General features: G+C 43.5%; 1 protein-coding gene across 1 annotated transcript in view; it reads left to right on the top strand.

Annotated features, from left to right (window-relative positions):
• Positions 1-21920: 21920 nt before the first annotated feature.
• Positions 21921-26300, top strand: part of LOC121442871 (doublesex- and mab-3-related transcription factor C1-like) — a gene marked incomplete at both ends in the record, with an annotated part of 35959 nt that continues 31579 nt past the window's right edge. The window contains one exon of the mRNA XM_041644516.1: positions 21921-22072. Within this exon, the coding sequence (XP_041500450.1) occupies positions 21921-22072 (152 nt within the window). The remainder of the gene's footprint in view (positions 22073-26300) is intronic.

The following is a 26300-nucleotide window of genomic DNA, read 5'->3' on the forward strand; positions in this document are numbered from 1 at the left end:
ACCCAAAGGATGCTCCATCCTACCACAAAGACATTTGCTCAACTATGCTCATAGTGGGTTTATTCAAAATATCTAGTAACTGGAAACAATCTAGATGTCCCTCAACAGAAGAGCAGACAAAGAATGGGGGCTGGGAGATGGCTCAGTGTTAAGAGCACTGCTGCTCTTCCAGAGGTCCTGAATTCAATTCTCAGAAACCACATGGTGACTCACAGCCATCTATAATGGTGTCTGATGACCTCTTCTGGCATGTAGGTAGAACACTATACTTAGTAAATAAAAACTCTTAAGAAAGAATGGACAAAGAAGATGTAGTACATTTTGACAATGGAGTGTTACTCGGGTGTTTAAAATGACGTGAAATTTGTGGGTAAATAGATGAGACTGGAAAAAAAAAATCATCCTGAGAGAGGTAACCAACACCTGAAAAGACAAACCTGATCAGTGGCTCATCCAATAGTCATCAAAGGGCTTTCTCAGCAGCAGATGGGAGCAGATACAGAGACCCACACACAAACATTAGGCCCAGAGAGAGCCCAAATTGAAGATCTCCATGGATCCCTCCCTTTGGAGCTTGAGGAACCCCAAGGAAGAGGAACAGGAAGAAATGTAGGAGCCAGAGCAGTCAAGGATATCGAGAACATGGTCCACAGATTTCAACTAAGTAGGGCACATAGGGGTCCATAGAGATGCATTGGCAACTGTAGAGGCTGCATAAGTCTGGGCTAGGTCTTCTGAATATCTGGTGTGGTTGTTTAGCTTGGAGTTTTTGTAGCACTCTTAACAGTGGGAGTGATGGGGTCTCTGCCTGTTTTTCTTACGCTTGAGACACTTTCCTTCCTTCTGCATTGATTGCTTCACCCAGCCTTGGTATGAGAGTTTGTGCCTAGTCTTAGCCAATCTTCCTATGTATTTGGTGGATATTCCTAGGGGGTCTTTTCACTTCTGAAGGGAAACAGAGGAGAAATGGATCTAGGGGAGAGGGGTGTTGAAGTGGTGGGGTAATGGGAGGAACGGAAGGAGGAGAATCTGCAGTCAGGATGTATTGAAAACAAACAGAAAACTCCCTATGATAGACAAAACTGCTAGACCCTAGTGGCAGCCCTAAGGTTCCCTCCCAAGAAAATGGCAAGACACAGACAACTCCACTTGGATTGTGGTAACACTAACCACTTGGATAAGAAATGCCTCATTCCTCACCAGGATCCTACCCAAAAGCAGAGTACTAGAGAATTGACTGCCCCTCTTTGCCTTGATAAGGTATGCCAGTCTCTGCAGTCCCTCATCTACAAAAACGTCTCCCGGATCATCTGGGTCTGGCAGCTGAAGGCTCACGGCTTGTGTGGCAATGGGAGGCTTAATTCTGTCGTATGTGCCTGCTGAAGACCACTGACCTCCAACATCACCAAGTAGGAACCTAGGGTGGCCATCTAGGAAAATCTCTGTCATTTCACCGGACTCAGAGAGCATTTGGATTATACTTCCTTCTCAGATTTATCCTTCTCACATCTATGATATTCTTGATGGTTACTGGAGCTTTATTGTTTCAATAACAGCAAGCAGTCGGGTCCTCTCCCAATCGCTGCAGCTGAGTTGTCAGTCCATTTCATGTGTAAAAGTCAGGCCTTACTTTGTCGAGAGCTACTAGGTCTCCTGCTGAAAAAGGCAGAGCCACATAGTTCACTCTGCTTCACACTAAAAGAGAGAAACTCATGACACAGTTTCAATGTAACTTTTAATATTCATTGTTTTTTAAAAACTTGCTTTGCAAAGACTGCTCTCAATAATCAATCACCTATGTGACATCAAAACTAATTAAAGAAAAAGTTTCCACAGGGCAGGGAACCCTGATTGCTCTTTGGGCTGATGAGGGAGGGGGACTTAATTGGGGGAGGGGGAGGGAAATGGGAGGTGGTGGCGGGGAAGAGACAGAAATCTTTAATAAATAAATTAAAAAAATTTATAAACATTATGAGAATCTAAGAAACTTATTTAGGGTGTGAGTTATAAAGGTTTATGGACATAAAAGCTTTAATAAATTATGAGTCTACAAATGTAATTTAATGTACATAAATGCAAGTTACAAAAGTCTAAAACAATAATTTAGGTATAAAAGTATAACATGTTACAAATTCTTTCCCTCTTCCTATTCTACTGTCATTTTTTTTTTCGAGACAGGGTTTCCCTGTGTAACAATCCTAGCTTCTATTTTCATATTAAGACATCTTTTTTGTAAACTGAAAAAGAAAACATGTAAACTTCAGGAAGTCATAATGTGAATCCAAATGTAGGTAAAGTGTACTCCAAATAAATCATGTCCATCAACAGCCTAAGTTTTCATGTCAATCAACAACCTAAGCTTCCCCACTTACTGCCTATTCCTCAGGGTAAGTTTTTTCTTCTGATGGTCTTGAGATTTCTTCCATGGCTCTAATTACCAGGACCATAGGCCTGGAAGTTTCAAATACACACACAAAATAAAGATTTTTCCCCTAAACTGCTTAACTTTCCCTTCTTTCCTTCATCTATATCTGTCCTAGCAGATTTCCAGTCAACTAAAGACTGCAAACTGCTCCAAACCCCAACCTCAGGTGTCCTGCAGGACCAGCGATCCCTGACCTTGCTGGAAAGCAGAGGGAAACCAGAGGCTTCTGCTGGAATGTCTACCAGTGTGAGCCTCTGCTTCAGCTTACTATTCCAAACTACTCCAAATCTACCTGCCCTTTGCTAGCCCCAGGTGGTCCAAGGGAACCTAGACAGCAAACCAAATGTCCCCTGCCCCCTCCCTGCCTTTGACCAGCATTCCTGCATCCTTGGTTCCTGACAATGACATGCTAATTTCAGCTGAGAACAGTTACAGAAGAGACAATGTTGTCCCTTACCATTAACAAAAGGTTAGTATGTTAAAGCCAAAGGAAACAAGTTCCTCTCTACAAAAGGAATCACTTTCTTTCTCTCTGGCAGAATGGACAAACAGCTATCTGTGATGCTTTAATATCCTAAAGCTTATGCTTGCCTCTAGGCTCCTTCAATATTACAAATGCCCATTAAAATCATAGTTACAAACATTTACTAAATGGGTTACTCAAAATTGGAGGCTGTTATCTGTATGGCTTACTTAATGGTTACTGCATTTTACATGGGTAAAGCTGTGCTTATTTTCTCTGCTTCACAGCTTTATGTATGCTAATGCTCATTTGTAAATGTCTATGTCAAACACTATAGATACCAGGGGCCCTAAATTCAAACCACCCAACTCATTCTCCCAGAGCCAATGGGGAAAACAACTGATTAAAATCCTCTCTTTTTGTTACTTCTGGATGTTACCCATGGCCCTTGAATCATAACACACACACACACACACACACACACACACACACACATATATATACCATATCATTTATGTGTGTATATATATGCATATCAACACATTTAAGTTATTAACCAATAGCCCTACATAAATGTGAATGAATGATTTGATTAATATTATTTAGGCCTAGTGAGGGATGTGATTTCTAAAGAAACCCCATTTCATTCTAGGTATCCATCTTGGTAAGTTCCCAGTAACCCTGACTCAGTGACCCCCGTCCCAAAAGTGTCCATCCTTGACTATCTACTTGTTATGACATGCCTAGTTAGTTTTTTGACTTCTGTAACTTGCACAAACAGCCAAATATTGTTTTGAGTCCTCAAGCACTTATACTTTGAAGAACAGACCATGTTTTTTACTTACTCGTGTAGATATCGAAGGTCTTGTAGTTTTCATCAAAAGAAAATAAAAACAAAAAACCTTCTGTATACTGTTCCTTCATGATAATCTAAAATTGGGCTGAGTTTTTGTCTTCCAGCTAGCAACTAATCATTAAATCTTGTAATTATAGTTGAATTTCATCTATGGTCTTTTTCTGGGCGGGTACACACTCTATAACATAGGTATGTGATATGTGCTCCGCCTGCATGTACATGAGTACCACTTAAAATTCTGGTACTCATGGAGGCTAGGGGAGGGTATCAGATTCTTTGGAACTAGAGATACAGGCAGTTGTGAGCTTTCATGCGAGTGCTGGGAACCAAATCTGGGTCCTCTACAAGAATAGCAGATGCTTTTAACCACTGAACCATCTCTCCTGCCCTTCATGGTTAATTTAATCTATGAGGAAGGAAGAGCCACAGGCTAGAGCTGTCAGTGAGAAAATGAAGTAGTGACTAATGCTGGCTCAGAGAAGGGCGTGGTTTTTCATGGTTTTATAGAGGCCTTGTTTTTGAGGTAAATACTCTGTGTGGTTACTTAGTTTCAGCAGGAAAACATCATGGCCTAAGCAAGAAGCAATGACCTAAGCCAGGCCAGTTGCAAAGGCTACATTCCTCATTCTTTGACCCCTGTTGGAAAGATAAAATTAAGATACAGGACAGTAATCCAGGACATCCAAATATTTATAATTGCTGAGATTTTTCTAATCAAGAACATAGAATCAGATGCAAAAAGATGGCTCAGTGGGTAAAGGCACCTGCAACTGAACCTGAGGACCTGACTTTGATCTGGAATCTATATGGTAAAAGGAGGGAGCTGAATCTCAAATATTGTCTTCTGACTTTCATCTTTTACACACATACGCACACAGAAGTACACACAAAGAAATAAAAATTAGCTTAAAAAGAGTGTGTACTTGTTCTAAAACTGGAAAATACTGTGAACATGTTCATAGGTCATTGGTGGAAAGACTTGCACAAAACCCACTTCCAGGTGTTTGAAAGGACCTTGAGGGTTTCCTTACTGTCAATGCTTTCCTTCAGTAGTACATAAGATGTGTATTGAAAATATTCTTGGAACTAGCATCTAAACCAGTCAGTCGGTGTTGGCTCAGTGTCTGAGTCACTGTTCAACTGCTGTGAAGAAACACCAAGAGCAAGGAAACTCTTATAGCCAAGGAAACCTTTATAGAGGAAAGCATTTACTTGGCTACAAGCCCATCCCCAGTGACACACTTCCTCCAACAAGACCACACTGGTGGCCTCTAACATCGCCACACGACCTAATCCTTCCCAAATAGTGCCACTCCCTGATGGCTCAACATCCAATTAAATGTGCCTATGGGGGTATTCTTAGTCAAACCACCACACTAGGTTACACTGTAATATATCACCAGGAATTTTGGTACTGCACTTCAATTTTTAATTTAATTTAATTTGTTTTCTCAAAACAGGGTTTCTCTGTGTAGCTCCAGATGCCCTGGTACTCACTCTGTAGACCAGGGGGCCTCAAACTCACAGAGATCCACTTGCCTCTGCTTTCAGAGTGTTTGGATTAAAGGCACGTGCCACCACCACTCAGCTATTATTTTTGAGATTATAATATAATCACAAACATTACTCCCTTTCCTTTTCTTCCACTAAATCCTCCCATATACCCCTCCCTTCTCTCCTACAAATCTATGGCCTCTTTTGTTTCCCCCAGTAATTGTTATTGTATGCATATATGTATACCTTTACACACACATTCTGCTAAATGGAACCTATTACTTGTATATAGGTCTCCAGGGCTGTCCACTAGGCACTGGACCCTAATTTTATTATAGCTGTGCCCTTGCATAAGAGCCAAGCATTACAGAAGTTTACAGTTGCACAACAATTTTACAGAGGTTCCTCGTACAGCCAGAAAAAAAAATCTCTAAATACAGAAACATTCAGATGCACAAACACAGTAGAGAGTGAAAGCATGGATCCTTAACAGAAATGTAGACTCTGACAATTATGACAGAAGAATAGCCAATGTTTGTTAAATCCAAGAGAATTGAAATGAAGAAGGTACTGCTTCCTATATTGAATTAAATCAACTCTCTTTATAAAAAACAGTAAAGATACCTCCATAGGGAAACTTAGTTCTTGTTTTAAGGTGTCTTTGAAATAAAAATTTTGTGTCATATTGAAGCACACTTAGAAAGACCAAAGACATTTAAAATATTCTCTAGCGAGAGCATACAAATTAGGGATAAGTGCACGTTTGCATTATAATGAGAAGACAGGAGCTAAAGAAGTATTTGTCCTGGAAGCTGTAAGACGAGGGCCCGCTTATTTGTCCGGGTCACCTGGCTTGCTTAGCCCTGAAATAACCACACAAAAACTGTATTAATTAAATTACTGCTTGGCCCATTAGCTCTAACTTCTTATTGGCTAACTCTTCCATATTGATTTAACCCATTTCTATTAATCTGTATATTGCCACATGGCAGTGGCTTACTGGGGAAAATTTGGCATGTCTGGTCTGTCTCTGGTGGCTTCATGATGGCTCTCTCCTCCTCTGCCTGTATTCCTTGCAGCATTCAGTTATGTCTTCCCTGCCTACCTAAGTTCTGCCCTATCAACTAGGTCAGACAGTTTATTTATTCATTAACCAATGAAAGCAACACACAAACAGAAGGACTTCCTACACCATTTCCCCTTCTCTGTTTAAACAAAAAGGGAGGCTTTAACTTTAACATAGTAAAATTACATATAACAAAATAGTTATCAAGAAAGAATTAGAGTTACAATATTTATATCTACACTATCTTTTATCATGGCTAAGAAAAACTACAACTATAATTTTTTTAACTCCATCAATGACTCCAGAAGGATATGATATTACCTAACTAAACGGGAAGTACATTGTAAGCAACTTCCAAAACTCTAGAATTGACAGAGACATCTCATTGCCTGGACAGTCACCCAAAGTTTTTCTATACCATTGGGTCACCCATCTTTGGCCTTCAGGCCCATAGTATCCATAATACTTTTCCATGAAGCAGGAAATTTCAAAGACAGTTCCATGTATATTGGCAGCTTTCAGTCATTTTCTTCTGTGTCCTGCAGAATGTCTCATAGACTCTTTCATGAAGCAGGAACCCCGAAGGACTATCTCACCTTTAGGCAAGTTCAGCAGTCATCTCTCTGTGGGTACGGAATGTCCAGGGAAGCAGTCCAGGCAAAATCAGGTTCTTGACCAAATGGCTAAGGAGCCTCTTTGATGCCCATCTTCCTCTTGAAGTAGATTGGTGCTGCCAGGAGCAGATGTGTCTCATTGTCATGAAAAGTCCTAATTTTTTAAAACATTTTAAATGTCATATTCTGAAGGTCTCTGAAAGATCTGAAGAATACCTATCTAACTGAAATATATTTCTATACATCTAGAAAATCTAACCAACATTATGACAAGCTTGACTATTATAGATGATCATCCATTAACCTGTATTTCTTAATTATACATTGCATTTTTAAATAAGCTACTCAAACACAATACCTTAATCAAGATCAGAAATACATATACATATAACAGAATTGACCTTAAATTTGTGTCAATAAAACAAGATCTATACCAATATAAATTATTCATATCCATATTATGTTCCCCTTTAAATGTAAAAGAACATTTATAAAGAATATTTGGGAATATGATTGTAGTTTTGTCCATACTTCTTCCTGCTGGTTGGGGGCGCTGTTAATCAGGTCTTTCTTGGTATATCCTGTGTACTAGGTTCATCTCAGTCAGGAGCTGGGCAAAGAAATTTTTTGAGGGTGTTTATGACAACCTTTCAGGAGTAGTGTGGGACAATGGTCTGTATTCTGTCAATTATATTTTAAATAAACGCTGATTGGCCAGTAACCAGGCAGGAAGTATAGGCGGGACAACCAGACAGAAAGTAGAGGCAGGTCAGGAGAATTCTGGGAAGAAGGAAGTCCTAGTCTGCAGTTCTGACCCAGTCAGAGAAGAAGCAAGATGTGACTGCCTCGCTGAATAAGATACCGAGCCATGTGGCTAACATAGGCAAGAATAATGGGCTAATATAGGTTATAAGAGTTAATAAGAAGCCTGAGCGAATGGAACAATCAGTTTATAACTAATGTAGACCTCTGTGTGATTTCTTTGGGACTCAACAACTGTGGGAACTGGGCAGGACAGAAAACTCAGTCAACAGGAAGAAATGCAGTTTTAGATTATATGTCCCCTTGAGACCAATCCAGTACCAGGATGGTGCCTGTGTAACTTGGTACCTATGAAGTTTGGTGGAAGGCCAATTGTCACTGGTGGAGGAGTTGGGGTGGGGCATAGAACCAGTGGATTCTGGATAAGGGAAAGAAAATAGGTTAGTTTTTGGAACAAAAATGCAAGGCTGTGGGAGTTTGGACAGGTTTTTCAGTTGCTAGTTGAGCAACAAAAGTCAAAGGGACACTGCCTCAGGAGTCCTTCAAGAACCTCAGCCCCAGTGCCTCCTTGAGGACAAAACTGACCTGGCGTTTGCTTCTTTCAGTGGACCAACTACTTCATCTTGTGGACAACTGCCACTCAAGATATTAGTATCTAAAGGTAGCTGTTAGAAGGTCAGATAAGGATTTGACAAGGAACAATGCAATTCTGGTTTCTAAATCAAATAAATCCCAAGGAACCTTAATCCTAGGAAAACAAAATGAAAGCAATGTTGAAGAGATTCAACAAGACTGCAGCTTAATTCTACATGAATTTGCACAAGCCGTGAGTCAGATGCATCACTAATATGTAGAGACACCCAAGAGGTCTCAGATGTGCACCCTGTGATTGAGGCCAACATGATGAGAGCTTCCGCTGGCTCTTGGGGAACTCCCTTTGTGTGAATTGCTTTTACACAATGTGAGTAGAAGGCCATTGTAGTTTTGAATAACTTCAAAACAAAGGAAACTGTGGAAGACTGGTTTAGCTTTTTTTTAGCTTTCATAAGTGGAACAGCTATGAACAATTGTGTTGAAGTGACAATAAAGATGCATGGCTTCATTTCTCTTAGGTAAATACCTAGGAGGAGAATGGTTGGTTCATGTGGTAGGTGTGTGGTTAATTTTAAAGACACTACCAAACATTTTCTGTGGTTGAACCATTTGACATCCCACCAACCTCGTAACGGAATTTTGAGTCATGCTCAACCTGGAATGTTATTGCTGCTTTAATGGACACTTACATAAGATGCACTTTGCCATACACATACCTAAAAGCCCATGTATCTTCTTTAGTGACATGTCTCTTCAAATAAATTGCCCTCTCTTTTTTTTAATCGATTACTAGATTTCATATGATTGAGCCATGAGAATTCTGAACATATTCTAACTGTAATTCCTTTATGAAATATATGAACCAAAAATCGTTTCTCTATGTGCTTTACTTTTCATTGCCTTAACAAGATCTCTAAAAGGCATTTTTAACTTTAACAAGGTATAATTTTTGACTTTTTTTCAATCCTTTATGAAATTTTTATTTAAACCTCTATATTGAACCACTAAACTTATAGTCGTTTTATTACCGAGTGATAAGAAATTATAAGAAATATGGTATTCTAATATGATATAATGTTTTTGGTTTATCATTGTTTAATTTTTGCCTTTTTATGTGAGATATTTCCTCTGGCTTTTTTGGAGTCACCCTTTAGTAGGATGAGAGAAGTGCTTCAGTTGCACAGTGGGTAGTTTTGAGATTTTTATTCATTTTTTTATGTGCATGAGTTTTGTGCCCAATTGTGTATCTGTGTATCACTTATATGCAGTGTCTGTGGAGGCCAGAAGAAGGAGCTGATCCACTGGAACTAGATCCACTGGGACTGGTTGTAAGCAACCGTGTGGGTGCTGAAATTGAACCTGGGTCCTGTTAACAGCAGCCAGTGGTCTTAACTACTGAGCTGCTACTCTAGCGATACTGAATGCTTGATTTGTATACACATGTTGAGTACTTCCCTTTTCCTTTCCTGCCACCAATATACCCCTCCTTGCCTACTTTCAAATCCATGACCTTTGTTTTATTAATTATTTTTACACACACACACACACACACACACACACACACACACACTCCTAAATATACCCTGCACAGGCTATACAGTGTTACTTGTGTGTGTGAACTTCGGCAGATGCACATACTGGTATCTGACACTGTCCATTTGATTTTCCGTTTTGGTTTGTCCATTGGATGTGTGACACTGACCGATTAATACCACGCTCACCCACAGAGCTATGATCCAAGAGCAAGAGAGGAAGGGGATGGAGGAGGCTAGACACCTGGTACTTAAATACAGTTGCTTAGGAAAGGCTTTGCTTCTCAACCACACACTAGTGTGAATGCAGTTCATCCCTTACAAACAACTTCAAGAGCAAAATTTATAGGGTCCCACTAGAAAAATGTTAAGTGTACAGATCATAGAAATTTTAGTTTTTCTGTGATTTGATCATCATAAAGTACATACATGTGACAAATTATTACATTGTATGCCATAAGAACATATTGTTATTATAAATCCATTTCAAAAGGCATAAAAAACGGGAAAGACCATGAAGCCTGTTATAGCAAAGTGTACATGTATGGCACTGCAAACCATGAAGAAACGAGAACAAGAAAGCTTAATATAAAGGGATGAAGAAGGAGTGGATTCAGGGAATGGACACAAGATAGGAAAAGGGATATAAAGATAATTATTTTTCTAGTCCCAATTCTGTCATAGTGTCTTAGTTAGGGTTTATATTGCTGTGATAAAGCACCATGACCATAAGCAACTCAGGGAGGAAATGGTTTATTCACTTCCATTTCCACATCTTCAGTCCATCTTCGGTAAAAGTTAGGGCAAGAACATAAACAGGGAAGGAAATTGGAGACAGGAGCTGATACAGAGGTCACTGAGGAGTGCTCTTTACTGGCTTACTTCCTATGGTTTTCTCAGCCTGCCTTCTTATACTGCCCAGGACCATCAGTCAATGGATGGCACTGTCCACAATAAGCTGGGCCCTCCCACATTAACCACCAATCAAGGAACTGCATCACAGACAAAACCAATGGGGATATTCTCCATTGAGGTTCCCTGTTAAAAAATGACTTCCAATTGTGTCAAGTTAACATAAAACTAGCCAGTGCACATGAATTTGTGTGTGTGTGCGTGTGTGTGTGTGTGTGTGTGTGTTTGTGTATGTGTGTAAGTGGATAATATATATTTGCTACTGAAAGTGTAAGATTTAATATCATGCTTCACAGCTTCCCTCATTAAGTTGTATAGACCTTGAGGTTGGTTTATTTTGGTATGTGGTGTTTTGTATTTGGAAGTATTTTTATAGTAACGGTTTATTTTTTTTTATGGAAAGGGATGGAATCAATGATTGTTTCAATTCAAACTTGGAATGCTGATGAAATAGCCCATTCAGTCAGTGAATTGTAAGGGTCTGATAGGTTACTATTCCTTTCAGCACTAATTTTGCATGGCGGTTGTCCTATTCTAAACTCGATCAGATTGTATTTCATGTGGTCTCTTGGTTAATGACCTCTTGACTGTCCCTTCTGATCTCCTGCAATGGTTCTTCTAGAACACTATATTCCCCAGACAAGTACCCAATTTCCCTTCTTACATTTGTGTTTTATGGGCTTGTGAGCAGATGACTCTGCCATGCCATGTTTGGGTTCATGGCACCTGAACATGGTTTGATGAACACAGACAGCAGTTGTGTTAAACTCCAGTAGTTCCATGAAATCTGCTACTTTGGCCAACATCTGGAGTAAATGACCTTTTAACCTTAGGCAAGCCTGCTAAGCTGCAGAGATACAGCACCTATTTTTTAAGAGCAGGACTCAAAGAAAGATGTGAGCTGTCAGGTGGAACCTTGCCAGTAGGCCATGAGCCTCGTGGTAAAATATAAAATAATGGAAATGGGTTAAATTAAGATTTACAAGCTAGCCCATAAGAAGCTGGAGGTAACAGGCCAAGCAGTGATTTAAATGATATAGTTTCTGAGTGATTATTTTGGTTCTGGGCACCTGCGAACAAACAAGCAGCCTACTACAACAAAGGAGGAAATGCCTGGACGGACTGTATTTGCTGGGCAGCCACGAGGCCATCCTGGACTCCACTGCATGCTGATCTCAAACACAAAGAAACCCTTTTAACCAAAAGGGTTTCTGAAAAGGTTAAGTACAAAGGCTCTTGGAGCTCAGATATTAATAGATCCAAACAAGTCCTCTGACACTAGAATATTCTGCTTTTAGGTTGTTTCAGCCTCTTTAATCCAGGAAAACCTGTTTCAGAACTGGAGTACATCCATAATTGAACTATTCCACAATCCACAAGTCCTATTTCTGGGACTAACATGGGGACATTAATTCCAAAATAGTCTTGCAACCAAAATAGTCTTCCAATCACACAATGATCTAGCCTCCCCAGACTTTCTCAAGGATACCATCTCTACATAACGAACAGGGTTGTGGCAATTCAGTTGCTACCCAGGGTCACTTGGAATTTGCTACCTTGGTAGTCCATTGGTTCCTTCATAATGCCCAATGAATTTTAACCCCAATTTTTAAAGAGCCTCAAGTTACATGTATTTCTATGGAACCATCCAAATTGAAACAAGAGATGATTTTTGTACCATGTGATTAAAAGCCATGTCAGTAAGGGTATATAACAATACCTGTTACAGATTGGACACAATGCCCGCCTTCCTCCCCATAAGCTCTTGTATTGAGGCTAATGCCCAGTGGTGTTGCTGTGTGAAGAGGTTTTAAAAGTTTTGGGAGAGATCTAGCTGAAGAAACCAGGTTACTGGGCTGGGTCATTGGAGAGACATGATTGTTGTATGGAGAGGGCCCCTGTTTGTCTCTGCTGTCCGGCAAGGTTATACCTGAAATAACCACACAGAAACTGTATTAATTTGAACACTGCCTGGCCCATTAGCTTTCACTACTTATTGGCTAACTCACCTTCTGTGAAAACAAAATGAGAACCTCTTTTCCAAAGCAACTTATCCTTAGACTCAAATTTGGAAGTCATGATTCCTTTATAATATACATGCTGGTTTAGCTTAGCAGCCCATTTAATGAAATGTTCCTCTGTACTTAGCTCCTTCACAGTAAAAAATTCAGTAATATCCAGAAACACAATAATATACAGAATCCAGACTCTCTGTAAATTGTCCCTTTTTACATGGCTTATTTTTCTTTACTCCTTTTAATCTATCACTATCTGTAGTCTGTCTCTTTAAAGACTTTACCCTTTTTTAAAAGCATTAACTTTATTTTATGACTCTGTATCCTCTTTTTTTCTTTTCTCTCTCAAGCTAGATATATTTATATAACACCATGACCCATTTTTAGGTCTTTTATGTCTGAATCTGTCCTTATTGCATTGTCTGTAATTCTCTACTTTCTTGAAGAGCTTTTAAAATGCTAAGCAGCTTGGTTGCAGCTGCTCTGGATGTTGGCTCTGCCTCTCTCCAAATTTAAAATAGTGGGGGCACCACCAGTGCTAGCTCTGGGGCTGCCAGGCAGGAGCCGGGCTCAGCAGTCCAACCCTGAGAATGAGCATGCAGCACATAAACCCTTTTTATCTGAGTTACAGCCAAATCTGCCATGCCGAGCACTGCACAGCCTGGAAACATCTCTGTGTATGGCAGCAGAAATCCATCATGCTCTCCTGCTTGTGCATGCCTTGTAGACCTGATTCCACTACCTGCCTAGGCAGGGAGTGTTGAGCCACAGGCATGGTCTCAGCCACTTTCCTCCCAAAACTAGTAGGCACAGAAACATCCAGGCCCACAAATGCCATTGAAGTGCTTCATAGCTGGAGTTCATGCTGGTGGCACAGCCCAGGAAGCCGCGTTTTAAAACCGCATGGCTTTTTTTCCTGCTATGGCTGCTGAGTAAGGAAAATCTTTCTTAAAGGAGCTAAGGCATGACGCCTTCAAACAGAAAACTGCTGTGTTAAACTTTCTCTATTTTTTTTCTTCTAAAATTCCTTTTTAAGCCCTCTCAGGTTTTACATGGAGTTAGTTGACCATGTTGAAGCACCAACTGTTGTATGGAGAGGGCTCCTTGAAGGCAAAGGTGTAAGTCAAAAACAATCCCACACCAGTTTAGAATTATGATTAATAGAATGGTTATTTATTTAAAGGGGAAAAAACGTACAGATCACCGTCCCAGACAACAGCCCTCTGCACAATCAGGAAGGGAGTCTAGTTGCCGGAAGCGGAGCAGGAAGTAATAGAGAGCGAGAAGGGAAGTGGCCGCTTTTTTAAAGGGAGAGAGACCAGGCCCCAATGGGCTGGTATCTCAGCGGTTATTGGCTGGAGGAGCAGAAGGACCTCCCGCAACAGCCCCTTGTTTGTTCCTTCTGCCTGGCTAACTTACACCTGAAATAACCACGCAGAAACTGTATTAATTTAAACACTGCCTTGCCCATTAGCTCTAACTTCTTATTGGCTAACTCTTACATCTTGATGTAGCCCATTTCTATTAATCTATGTATTGCCACGTGGCTGTGGCTTACTGGCAAGATTCTAACCGGTGTCTGTCTGAGATGGAGGATCCATGGCTTCTCCTGACTCTGCTTTTCTTCCTCCTAGCATTCAGTTGTGTTTTCTCTGCCAACCTAAGTTCCACTCTATCAACTAGGCCAAGGCAGTTCCTTTATTCATTAGCCAATAAAAGCAATACATGAACAGAAGAACCTCCTACACCACATGATCCTTGGTCCCCTTTCTCTCATATTGTCACTACTTCCTGTCTGCCACTAGGTATTGTTTCCTCTGCCTCCATGATCAACTGACCCTTTTGAAACTGTGAGTCAGAGGAAATCCTTCCTTGGGTAATACGCTACTCCAAGGTAGTTGTAAACTGAAACACAGAAGTAACAGACCACTCTAGTGTACACCATCATCACCATGACTCTGTTGAGCTTTGTGATGATCAGAGGCCCCTGAAAGTGGCATTCATAACATCTGGCACCCATGTCCTGACCCACAAAGTAAGTCTTGGTAAATAAAGGAGACCCTGCTAAATACTGGGCAAGCCAAATGAACCTCAGTGGGATTTCTTAGATTCCCAAAATTTGAACCTCCAGTGGAGACATTTAGGGGCTCCATGCCATGGAGTCTCACTGGTACCCCACCATCCTCGAATCTGACTACTCCAGTTTGTATTCTGTTTCAGTGCTAGCCTGATCCACAAAGGAATATCACCTGTACCCAGTACACATAGGGGACTGGAACTACCTGACCCTACTTGGAACATAGAATATCTCATCTGGCAGTATTTTTCCAGAAGCAGGTGTTACTATTCTAAAACTTTCACCAGTTATGATGGGCTTAAAGGTTATCTGCTGTCAAGTCCTTTCTGCCAGGAAATATATATTTTGTATATATATATATATATATATATATATATATATATATTGTATATTGGCCAATGTCTAGCATCATGCACACCTTGCAGAAAGGTAAAAAGACCCCAAGGTGGCCCTGATGTTAATATTTTATAATAGCATAACTGATGCTATTTATTTACCACCCTCAATCCTAAATCTGGGCTGCCTGTGAGCCCAAGAACATAGAAGGCACCTATCACTACAGGTAGACACTGTACACGCAGAGAACTCTCTAAAATCTTGAAAACATTCCTGTGGGGCTTGTAGCTAGCACTGGCCTGGTGTTACCCACTGACTTATGGGCACATAAATATCTAGGGTCTGGTTTTTGTGGCTAATTGCTAGCCCACCTATACAATACCACAGTATCTTTATCTTCAGTGTACAGCTATTCCTCTACACTATCACACACAAGGCACGTTGTACTATCAGGACAAGACATAATGTGGTCCTGTGTTTGTAGTCCTCCTCTGACCCATCTTCATATTAGTTTTCATGACTGACTCCTGGATCTGGCCCAAGAGCTGGACTAATCTTCAAAGCCCATTGGCACAGCCAGCCAACCCTTAAATCCCAAAGGATGACTATGGCTCAGACAACACCCATATTCCAGGCTCCTGGGTCACAGTTGTCTTCTCCCTTGTTCTCCACATCACAAGTAGTAAAACACTCCTCACATGGTTTACATGCATACTCCCACCTTAGGAATACAAACCCCATTAACATTAGGGCTCCCTCTTGTCCCTTGGACCTCCAGTGGAGAAGCTACTGCTTAGGGATAGCCCTGTGCTAACCAACACATACACATCACTGTAGCTACATCTCCTAATGTCAGACCTCTTATCTGCTCTGGTGATCATGCCACCTTCTTTGCCGTGAATATGGATCAGGAACCACATAATTGCACATGGCTGTTTGGTTTCTCATGCTTACATGCTGTAACATACTCCTCTTCCCCACATGTGAAAGGAATCTGAGCAATACAATATTTGAACAGTAACTGACTCATTTGCCCTGCCTCTGACAACTCATGTCCCATATCCCACCTTGCTAAACTCTCTCTTAGCAGCTTCACCCACAATCTGCCAACCCAGATTTCCCTGCTCCTTTCTCCATGACTGTAATGTGCTGCAAGAGACAGATAGCTCCTTCGGCACTATTCAAAAACCTCCCAGGCTTTTCCTGTCTCGAATGTTTCCCAGCATTTGCCATACTCTTGTCTCCTTCAGGGGCTAACCTCATGTTGAGTGTGCCTGGGTGAGCAGTAAATATTCACATCATGTAACCTAGTGCTAGATGAAGTGTGTGAATTATCTTGATTTTCATACACATCTTCTAAGGACAGGGAATCACAGAGCTGGCAGCTGGCCAGAATATCCCCTCTGTAGTAGGGGTGGGATATATTCATCTGCAAGTTGGATAGCATTAGAAACAGGGAAGTATTATGGATCTGCATGATGCTGACGAATCTTAAAATCATTATACTGAGAAAAAGAAGTCAGGTAAAAGAACATCTAATGGTTCAATAAGTAAACGGGTACAGAATGGGCAAAATTAATCTATGCGGATACAAAGAAGAAAGGTAGCTATGCCTGGGGAAGGCAGTGGGTACTGATTAGAAAGGAACATGGGGGAATTCTGGGAGTGATTTAAGTTATCTCTATTCTGATCTGTGCTTTAGCTACAAGGTCCAGTGCATTTTGCAATAATCAGCTACCTGTAGACTTCCCACCTGCACTTGTTCGTTTTACAGTATGTAACTGATGCTTCAATTTGAATTATCTCAGCACAAAACTAACCTCACACAGGTCTGTCTGCAAGCTTTATTTCTGACTTTATATTTCCACTCAAATCCTCAATCTCTCCCTCTTTCTTGATTTTGTTTCTGTTTTGATGGTGTTAGTTGAATTTAAGACTTTGCACCTGGAAATCATGTGTTCCTAAAATGCAAAGACTCCCTTTTAATTGTTGAATTTAAGAGATTTAGAATTCTATTCATCACGATCATTTTATGTTAGGGCTTATTAGACCTGTACTATGCCATCACCTCTGGACAATGCATCGGTTAACAATCCTCAATATTTCAAGCTTCCCTGAAGAAAAGGAGGATAACATATCAATGGAAGATTTTCTAGTAGATGGGAGAGCGATGTGCGTAAACCTGTTGTTATGCCATGGTGGAAGAGAAAAGAAACGAGGGACACATGCATGAATACAAATTGTCTAGAGATACACTAATTGAAGCGAGGTGTTTGTGTACATGCCTGCAACCCCAGCATGGTAGGCAGTGGTAGACAATCACAGTAAGTAGAGGCCAGCCTGGTCTACACAGTGAGTTCCACATGTCAGACCTAGTCCCATTCCCCAAAGGTAGAATACCTAGACTAGGATTGATTGTGTTGCATCGAGATAAATATATCAACAATCTTTACAAATCCCAGATCCCAGACCTAAAGCAATGTAGACATGTAATTTGGTAAGTTTAGATAATATTTATACTAAGACTCAAAAATATCAGTGCATACTTCAATGCTCACCGAAGAAATCCCTTTAGCCTGACCTTTATGCACTTACACTAACTGATGTACAACAGTTTGTCATGTGATGCTTGCTCTTTTTTGTTACTAAGCGGTATAAAATTGCTCCAGGAAATTGTCTTCGAGACAGGATCACAACTAGCCCAGGCTAGCCTGGAAATCACTATGGTAAAGATTCTGGCTTTGTACTACTTCTGATTCTCTTGCAAGTCCCTCTCATTTGTTGAGTACAGATGTCTGCCACCATGATCAACACTCCACATTTGTAACCAAATAATATATTTTTCATGTCAATGTATATATATTCATCTCTCTCAATATATATGCCTAGATCTTTTAATTGGCATGTGGTATTTAAGCACAATGGAAATGGTTAAAACATTCTTCTCATGAATATTTTATTTTACTAGTTATTTTCACTTTCCCAGTTATTCCACATAACACGGCAATAGCAATTCTCCTTCACAGCACCAATTATGGGACTGTTTCTCTGGGATTACTGTTGTAGACTGGGCAAACACAGTACAGATCATCTAGCTCACTGATTTTCACCTAAATAATACTTATTCTGGATTTTGAAATTGCCTCCTACAAGTCTTCCTCTCCACACAGAAAAAGCACACACTAAACAGTCTTTGCTGCTGCTCTGAGATTCAAACCTGCCTGGACACCCTGTATTTTTTTTCTGGCAACCAGAGCCAGGATGCGCATCTGCATGTGAACACCTCTGGTGAGTGCTTATTCCCTGAAAACATCAGTAAATGTCATGAACTCATTTCCAGTCTTCTATCACATTTGATGGCCAGTATGTTGGGTCACACCTGTCTCTGTTTCCACCTGAATGTTTCCCTGGGTTTAACCACTTAAAAAATAGTTGTCACTACTTCAATTCCTGCCTGACTGAGGACAGATTGGTGACATGTTTTTGTTTTGGTTGTTGTTGTTTCTGCCTCTTGAATTTCTAGAGCATGCGAACATGAGCTGTATGTGGCAATGGTGTGGGTTGGAGTGCCTTAAGTCTCAGCAACAGCATATAGAGTGATGCACAGAGCAGGACAGACCTGGGACTCCATCCCTTCCCTATGAGCATGGCTAGCAGCAGGCTGCTGGCAGTGTGGGTTGTTGTATGGTGGCTCTTCTGCAATTGCAAGTGCATTGGCCTTGGCTTTTTGCCTGTTCTTGGACTGCAGAACACAGTCTCATCTGGTTGTGGGCAGAGGTAAGTGGCAGACATCTCGCTGGGCTGATGGTTGATTTTATCAGGGGTGAAGTAACGAGAAGGCACAGTTTCTCAGTGGAGGTGCCTGGGCTCCAGTCCAGAACATAGGTGAAACCCGTCAAGTGTCCAACTACCTGTGCTTAGTGACCAAGGCAGAGAAGACTGTGTACTGCTGGCAGAATTTTAATGAGTGCAAAGTCAGAGGTTCCAGCATGTTCCCTTGGCTTGCTTTCTTCTTCTTTTCTTTCTTGTTTTTAACAGTTAAAAGCCACCCGAAGAGAAACGATGTGAATCATTGATACTGAAACACCTTTGAGTGGGATTTAAAATTCCTGTCCAAATAAAACTCCACAGGGTTTTGTTTAGTGGAAAATTTTTCTGGTGATGATTATCTTGCGGGTGAGGGTCCAATCTGGAGGCAGAGACAATACTGTTATGTGGAGTATAAGATTGCCTGAGCAGTCAAGAGAGTGAAAAAGCACCTTTAAGAGTTCAAAAGTTATGGCTACAAAAGAGTAGTTCCTACCTGTAGGATGAGAAAGGACAGAGGTCGCGGGAGTAAGAGAAGGCACTCCCTCCCTCCCTGGCTGCAATCAGACCTCTTGGAGACAGCATGGATGTGAAAAGATCTTTTTGTCCCGGGATGGAGAAACTTGCCAGAGAATAAGGGTCTGTGTGACTCTATAGAAGAGACCTCCATTACAGAGTTGGGGAGCGTGGTGGTCCATGGAGGGGTGGGTCCCCCAGGGGCAGTGTGGTGGTTTGATTAGGTATGGCCCCCATAGACTCGTGTGTTTGAATGTTTGGCCTATAGGAAATGGCACTATTAGGAGGTGTTGCCTTGTTGGAGCAGGAGTGGCCTTGTTGGAGGAAGTGTGTCACTGTGGGGGTGGGCTTTGAGGTCTCATATGCTGAAGCTACACCCAGTGATGTAGCCTCCTTCTGCTGCTGTAGATCAAGATGTAGAATTCTCAGCGCCTTCTCAGAGCACCATGTCCACCTGCATGCCCCACCATGTCCTGCCATGATGATAATGAACTAAACCTCTGAAACTGTAAGCCAGCCCCAATCAAATGTTTTCCTTAGAAGAGTTGCCTTGGTCATGGTGTCTTTCACGGCAATAGAAACCCTAAGACAGGCAACCATGGGAAGGCGAGCAAGCCCTGAGGGGCAGCTGGAGTTTATCTGTGCTGACCTCTGACCTCCCCACAGTGAACACCCTAACCTGGATGCTGGAATGGAAGGGAAGTACGTCCCTGCTGGGACTTGCCGGACCACTCCAGTGTTTGACACCTACAGCACCTAGCGCTTGCTTAGCTGGCACAGGAGAAAGGGTAACCGTTACCAGCTCCTCTGCCACCAGGCCGGACAAAGGAAAACTGATTTGGACCAGGACAAACAATAGATAGGAAATGAACTCTAGGGACATCAGGAACCCACAACCTACTGCATTTAGTTTAAATGCACTAGATTCCCTCTGGATAAAGACAACAGCAGAAATTTCATAGGAGGAACATTAGACAACAAAGTATCACAGTCCTAGTCAGAGTGACTAGAAAGAAGAAAGCCATAAAGGAACTGCAGCATGCAATGAACACCCACTGAGAGCGAATTCCAGTTAAGGGCAGTTGTTGTTCATATGGCTTTATAGCAGATCAGTTAAAGATAGGAGACAACCGGGCTTCTGACATGTCAAAAATAATTAGAACACACGGTGGGGAAATATCCAACTCAGAGCAACAGTAAAACAAAAGGGGGCATTGAAAAACATCAGAAAAATGCAATAGGTACTCAAGGCAACTTACAAAGAAAACTGAAGTACCCTGAATAGAAGCCAGAATCAATGGCAGGACGTACGTTTTTTGTGGTTGATAACCTGCACATTTTCCAGATGCTAACTGTCCTTGGTGCTGAGCTCTACATACCCGGCTATCCTGGTGCAAATCAAGCCATGGACGTCTTGATATTAGCAAATTTTGACCATGATATTCATATAGAGGACAAGATTTTTCAAAAGATTTGAAAACAGAATAATGAGGGGAAATTATTTTATTCAGACGATAAAACATGCTCAAGTCTCCATAACAGGAGGAGCAGCAATAAAATGCCAGCAGCGGGAGAAATTTGAAAAACAGAAGCGTCGGCATCATGTGGAAATTCAGGGACCATTTCATAGGGATACAGAGCCAGTCGTAGACATTAAGAAAAAGAGGCTGATAGCTTACTGTCTAGAAAGGGTAGGCTTTAAACGGAATTCTAACCTGTTGGACACGCTGCAACAAAAAGAGCCAACGGCTGGGGTGGAGAAATCTTCTGGTTCCTTGTGGGCTGCCTGGGAGCTGACCTCTGTGCTCAGGGTTTATTGAAGGTTCCTGAATGTCAGATGACAGGCCTGAGGAAAGAAAGTACTGTGTGGGGGAACAAAGAGGTCCAGTGAGGTGGGAGGCAGAGGACTAAGTAAACAAAGATGCCATGGGCTCTGGAAAGTTAGATTATACTACTTAATGTCTCTCTGGACTGTGTAGTGGAGAGGCCACATACCGAAAGGGCATGCGACCACCGCAGCCCTCCCAAGTGGAGCACGCCTAGAGGAAGCAGGAGGGCCTGTTGCTGGAGAAAGGCCTCCCTCCACTCAGGAGCAGAGCCATCTGTCTCCTAGGGAGCTGGCTCCTCGAGGAGCAGGGGGAGGGAGACACAGGTGATCCCAGAGGACCGATTCTTCCCAGTAACAGCCAATAGGGAGGAAGGCAGGCTTGCTTTGAGTGTGGTCCCGAGGCTTCTGGTCTCTTGAAAGGCTGGCCTCAGCGGCCCCCACCTCTGGGAGCAGCGCCCCCGCACCCTTCCGGCCCGGGGCTGCAGTACCGTCCCCGGCCGGCAGAGGCGCTGCGGGGCGGCGCCAGCGCGTTCCCACAGGTCGCGGCGGAGGCTGCGCCCCCTCCCCTGCCCGCTTCCTGGTCCTCGGGGTGTGAGGGCCCCAGCCTGGGACTCCAGACCCAGGGGCTGCGGGTGTCCTCGGCGGCCGCCGCAGCGTCCGCGGCGACGGCACGGTCCTCGCGGCCTCGCAGCCAGCGCTCGGGCCGGCCGCCGAATGCCCGTGGACGCGCATCTCCTCCCCGAGTTCCTGCTTCCCGGGCCAGCCAAAGCCGCAGGTGAGAACGTCCGCGGTAGAGGTGGCACCCAGGGCCTGCGGGTCTCAGAGGGCCCCTGGCCTCCTTCTCTCCTCCTTGCCCAGGAAACCCCGCGGGGGCGCCGGCAGCGGGGACGCTAAGTGCTGCCCGGAGCCCCAAGAGCATTTCTTCTGAGGCACGTAGCCCCCCTCCCCCGCCCAGGTGCTTCTGCGAGCTCCTTTGTGGACCCCCCAAGCCCCTAGGGGATCCCCCGCCGAGCACCCCGCGGGCCCCACCACCCCTGGCGCGCATGCCCAGAGCCCTGGGAGCTAGAAAGTAGCTGAGCTGCTGGCGCAGTACCTGCTGGCTAAGAATGCGAAGACTGTGTGGATCAAAAGGGCAGACATGCTGAAGTGTTTCATCCTAAAGGTGCAGGAGCTTCTTCCCCGAGATTTTCAAGAGAACCTCTGACCTCCCCGAGTTAGTCTTTGGGTCTAGGTAAAGGAACTTGGCCCTCCAGAGCACGCCTATGTCCCTAACAGGAAAAAAAAAATCAGCCTGCCCTGCCTTGGGGGCCTGACAGGCGACCAGACCAGGGCAAGCACGCCAAAGACTGGGCTTTCTGCTGAGTATCCCGGACTTGATCTTCGTGCAGGCCAGCTGTGTCCCAGAGGAGGTGTTCGGGGAGGTGTGGAGGGTGCTGGAGGTATGCTCGCCTAAAAAGCATCCCGTCCTTGGGGAGCCGTCACCAAAGGGAATGGCCAGAGCTTGTGTGCAGCACAAGTTTGTGGTGCACGAGGAGGTGCCCTCCAGCAGTCCAGTACTGTCTCTCAGTATTCTTGTGGGGCCCTCCAAGGAAACAAGACAGATGGAAGGCCAGGAGTTTGTGGCCCAAGTGAATGACACCCGGCCCAGAGCCTTGGCTGTGGCAGTAAATGAGGCCTTGAAAGAAGAGGAGGAAGTGCCCAGTGCTCACAGTGCGGTGGCCGAGAAGCAGCTGCTGGTGATGATGTGACAGGTGCGAGAGTTAGTGCGAGTTCCAGTTCCAGGGCCCCTGCCGTGGCTGAAGCAAGCAAGCATCAGCACCAGTGCCAGGGCAAGTGCCAGGGCCAGGGCTAGAGCCATGCCGGAGTGATGGACAGTGCAGGGGCCAGTCACCATCTCAGGTCGGAGTCTGGGCTTCTGCCGCCACCAGGGATGGCTGAGGCTTCCTTGCTTTTGTTGTGAGTAGTCAAAGGGGTGCTGGAGCAGTAGGCCCTGTGGCTCTGATTAGGAAGTGCAGGGCTAGAGCAGGGTGAGGAAGGACACATAGCATTCTGCTCCAGGGCTGTGCTTCCTGGTGACTTAGTGCCTAGTCTGCACATGGCAAGGTTGTGCTTTCTCTGTAGCTACCCTCTTTCTCATTGAGAAACAGTTGCGAAGCCTCAAGGCATGAGAACTAAGTGATGAAGGCTGAGGATGTGGCTGAGTGGTAGAAGACTTTCCTCAAATGGGCAAGGCTGTGGGTTTCATCCCCGCAGCCATAAGATAAGTCAAAAGTGCCTCGATATGTACATGTCAGATCAGAGTGGAAGCAAAGGCATAGTAAAACATTTCCCAAAGCCTTGCTTTTCTAGACGTATGATTAAGTATGAGCATCCATGGTTATGCTTGGCATACATCCAGGGTTTCTTTGTTCCTTATTTACGGGAGATTTCTTTGTTTATACAAAACAATTGTGACACTGTCATTTTATGTCTGAAACATCCTGGGGTCGAGTCAGTAGCTCCTTGAGATGCTGACGGAAGTCGTAACGCTGTGATTCCCCCTCCAGATATTCAGAGGTAAAACACAAATGTGGCCAACACCTGGCACAGCAGAACCAGCTAATGTTTACTTGTATTCACCTAGAGCTGGAATGTAGGGGAAAATAAAATTGAACTAGACACCTTGCTCATGGACTCATTTATTTAACCCGTGTCCTAGTGACCATTATGTGAGGCACTGTGTTGGGCACTGGAAGAGCAAGGCAGCAGACTCAGGCTCTGCCCCACATCTGAGAGTCTAGTTGGGGCTCTCAGTGTAAATAATTGAGGTAGATGCGGCAGGCAGGCTTGACCGGGGTGGTCAGGGAGCCCAGAGGACAGGCATCTGGGAGGCAGCAGGCTTCATTGGCATTAGGTAACGGCCCCCAAGAGAGGCAGCACTAGAGATGTAAAAACTGCCAGTGACCCCCTGTCGGGATGTTGTGGACAACTGGTGGACTCACTGCTTCCGTGGAACTGGAAGGCTAGAATTAGAGGATACTGGAGGGATGGTGAGAGGGCAAGAACACGTGTGCAGGAGACACACTCTCGAGTTGTGGCCGAGAGAGGAGATAAATGAGGATCAACTGGGACTAGACACTCTTGACTTGGGGTTTGCCAGAGGGAAGGCCCACCAGCAGCAGCTGTGGTCCGTGCTCTGGACTCTGGCTCACGTGCAGCTCATTCCCTGTACACTCTGGGTCCTTGACCCGTCCTTTCCAATGAGTGGCAGGAAAGGAGCTGTAGTAGTGGGAGCGGAGGGGCTGCTTCCCGCCACCCGGCTAGCTTTACCCGAAATAATTACACAGAAACTGTATTCTTTTAAACACTGCTTGGCCCATTAGTTTTAACGTCTTATTGGCTAGCTCTTACATATTGATCTAACCCATTTCTAATATTCTGTGTAGCCCACGAGGTGGCTTACCAGGAAAGATCTTAACCTGAGTCTATCTGGAGTGGGAGAATCATGGCGACTGCTTGACTTGGCTTCTTTCTCCCAGCATTCTATTCTGTCTACTCCGCCTACCTAATTTCTGTCCTATCAGGGCCAAGGCAGTTTCTTTATTAATTAACCAATGAAAGCAACACATAGAAAGTAACACCTACATCAAGGAGCAAGTGCTTCTTCACCAGAACAGAGAGTGTCCCCTGAGGCAAGGGCACAAAGCAGAGGTTGTCTCCTGAGGCCAGGGAGAGCCAGTGTGTTATGAGGGCAGTGGTAGGATTACAGTGAGGTTCCATAAGTTGGAAAAGAAAAAGGCTTGTGTGGGGGCAGCTGTAAAGCTTTCTGTTGGTGTTGTGGACCACTGTTGACAGAAATGAGAGAGAACTATGTCTTAGCAGAGCCAGCATAAGCCTTGGTGGCCAGACCGCAGCACCAATCCAATCTGGTTGGGCTACAGAGGTTTTCATGAATAGAGAGGGATCTGATGAAAGTGTAGCTCTACCCAAATGTTGGGGGAGGCCACTTGTTTCATTCCTGCCTGCTGAGTCCTGAAATAATCACATAGAAACTGTATTAATTAAATCACTGCTTGGCCAATTACTTAAGCATATTGCTAGCTAGCTCTTAGAATTAACCCATCTCTATTATTTTATATTTTACCACGATGCTTGTAACCTACTGGCAAGGTTCCAGTGTATCTGTCTCTGGCAGCTCCATGACTTCTCTCTGACTCTGCCTCCTTTCTCCTAGCATTCAGTTTAGTTTTCCCTGCCTATCTAAGTTCTGTCCTATCAACAGGTCAAGACAGTTTCTTTATTCACCAATGGTATTCACAGTATACAGAGGGGAATCCCACATCCCCTCCCCCTTTTTGTTTAAGTAAAAGGAAGGTTTTAATTTTTTTATTTTAATGAAAAAATTTCTGCCTCCTCCCCGCCTCCCATTTTCCTCCCCCTCCCTCCACTCCTCCCCCCTCCGCCCACTCCTCCCCCCCTCCCCCCCATTCCTTTCCCCCTACCTCTCCAGTCCAAAGAGCAGTTAGGGTTCCCTGCCCTGTGGGAAGTCTAGGTCCTCCCCCCTCCGTCCATATCTAGGAAGGTGAACATCCAAACTGGCTAGGCTCCCACAAAGCCAGCACATTACGTAGGTTCAAAACCCCGTGCCATTGTCCTTGACTTCTCATCAGCCCTCATTGTTTGCCATGCTCAGAGAGTCCGGTTTTATCCCATGCTTTTTCAGTCCCAGTCCAGCTGGTCTTGGTGAGCTCCCAATAGATCAGTCCCACTGTCTCAGTGGGTGGGTGCACCCCTCTTGGTCCTGACTTCCTTGCTCATGTTCTCCCTCCTTCTGCTCCTCATTTGGACCTTGGAAGGTTTTAATTTTAACATATTAAAATTACATATAACAAAACAGGTATCAAGCACGAATTACAGTTATAATATTTATATCTACTTTATCTTTTTTCATAACTAAGGAAAACTATATTATTACTATCTACTCTTCAACTCCATCACAGACTTCAGGAAGGATGTAATATTAC

Source organism: Microtus oregoni, unplaced genomic scaffold (genome assembly GCF_018167655.1).
Source record: "Microtus oregoni isolate MIOR12 unplaced genomic scaffold, Mior012 000097F_ref0000449, whole genome shotgun sequence".
Lineage (NCBI taxonomy): Eukaryota > Metazoa > Chordata > Mammalia > Rodentia > Cricetidae > Microtus > Microtus oregoni.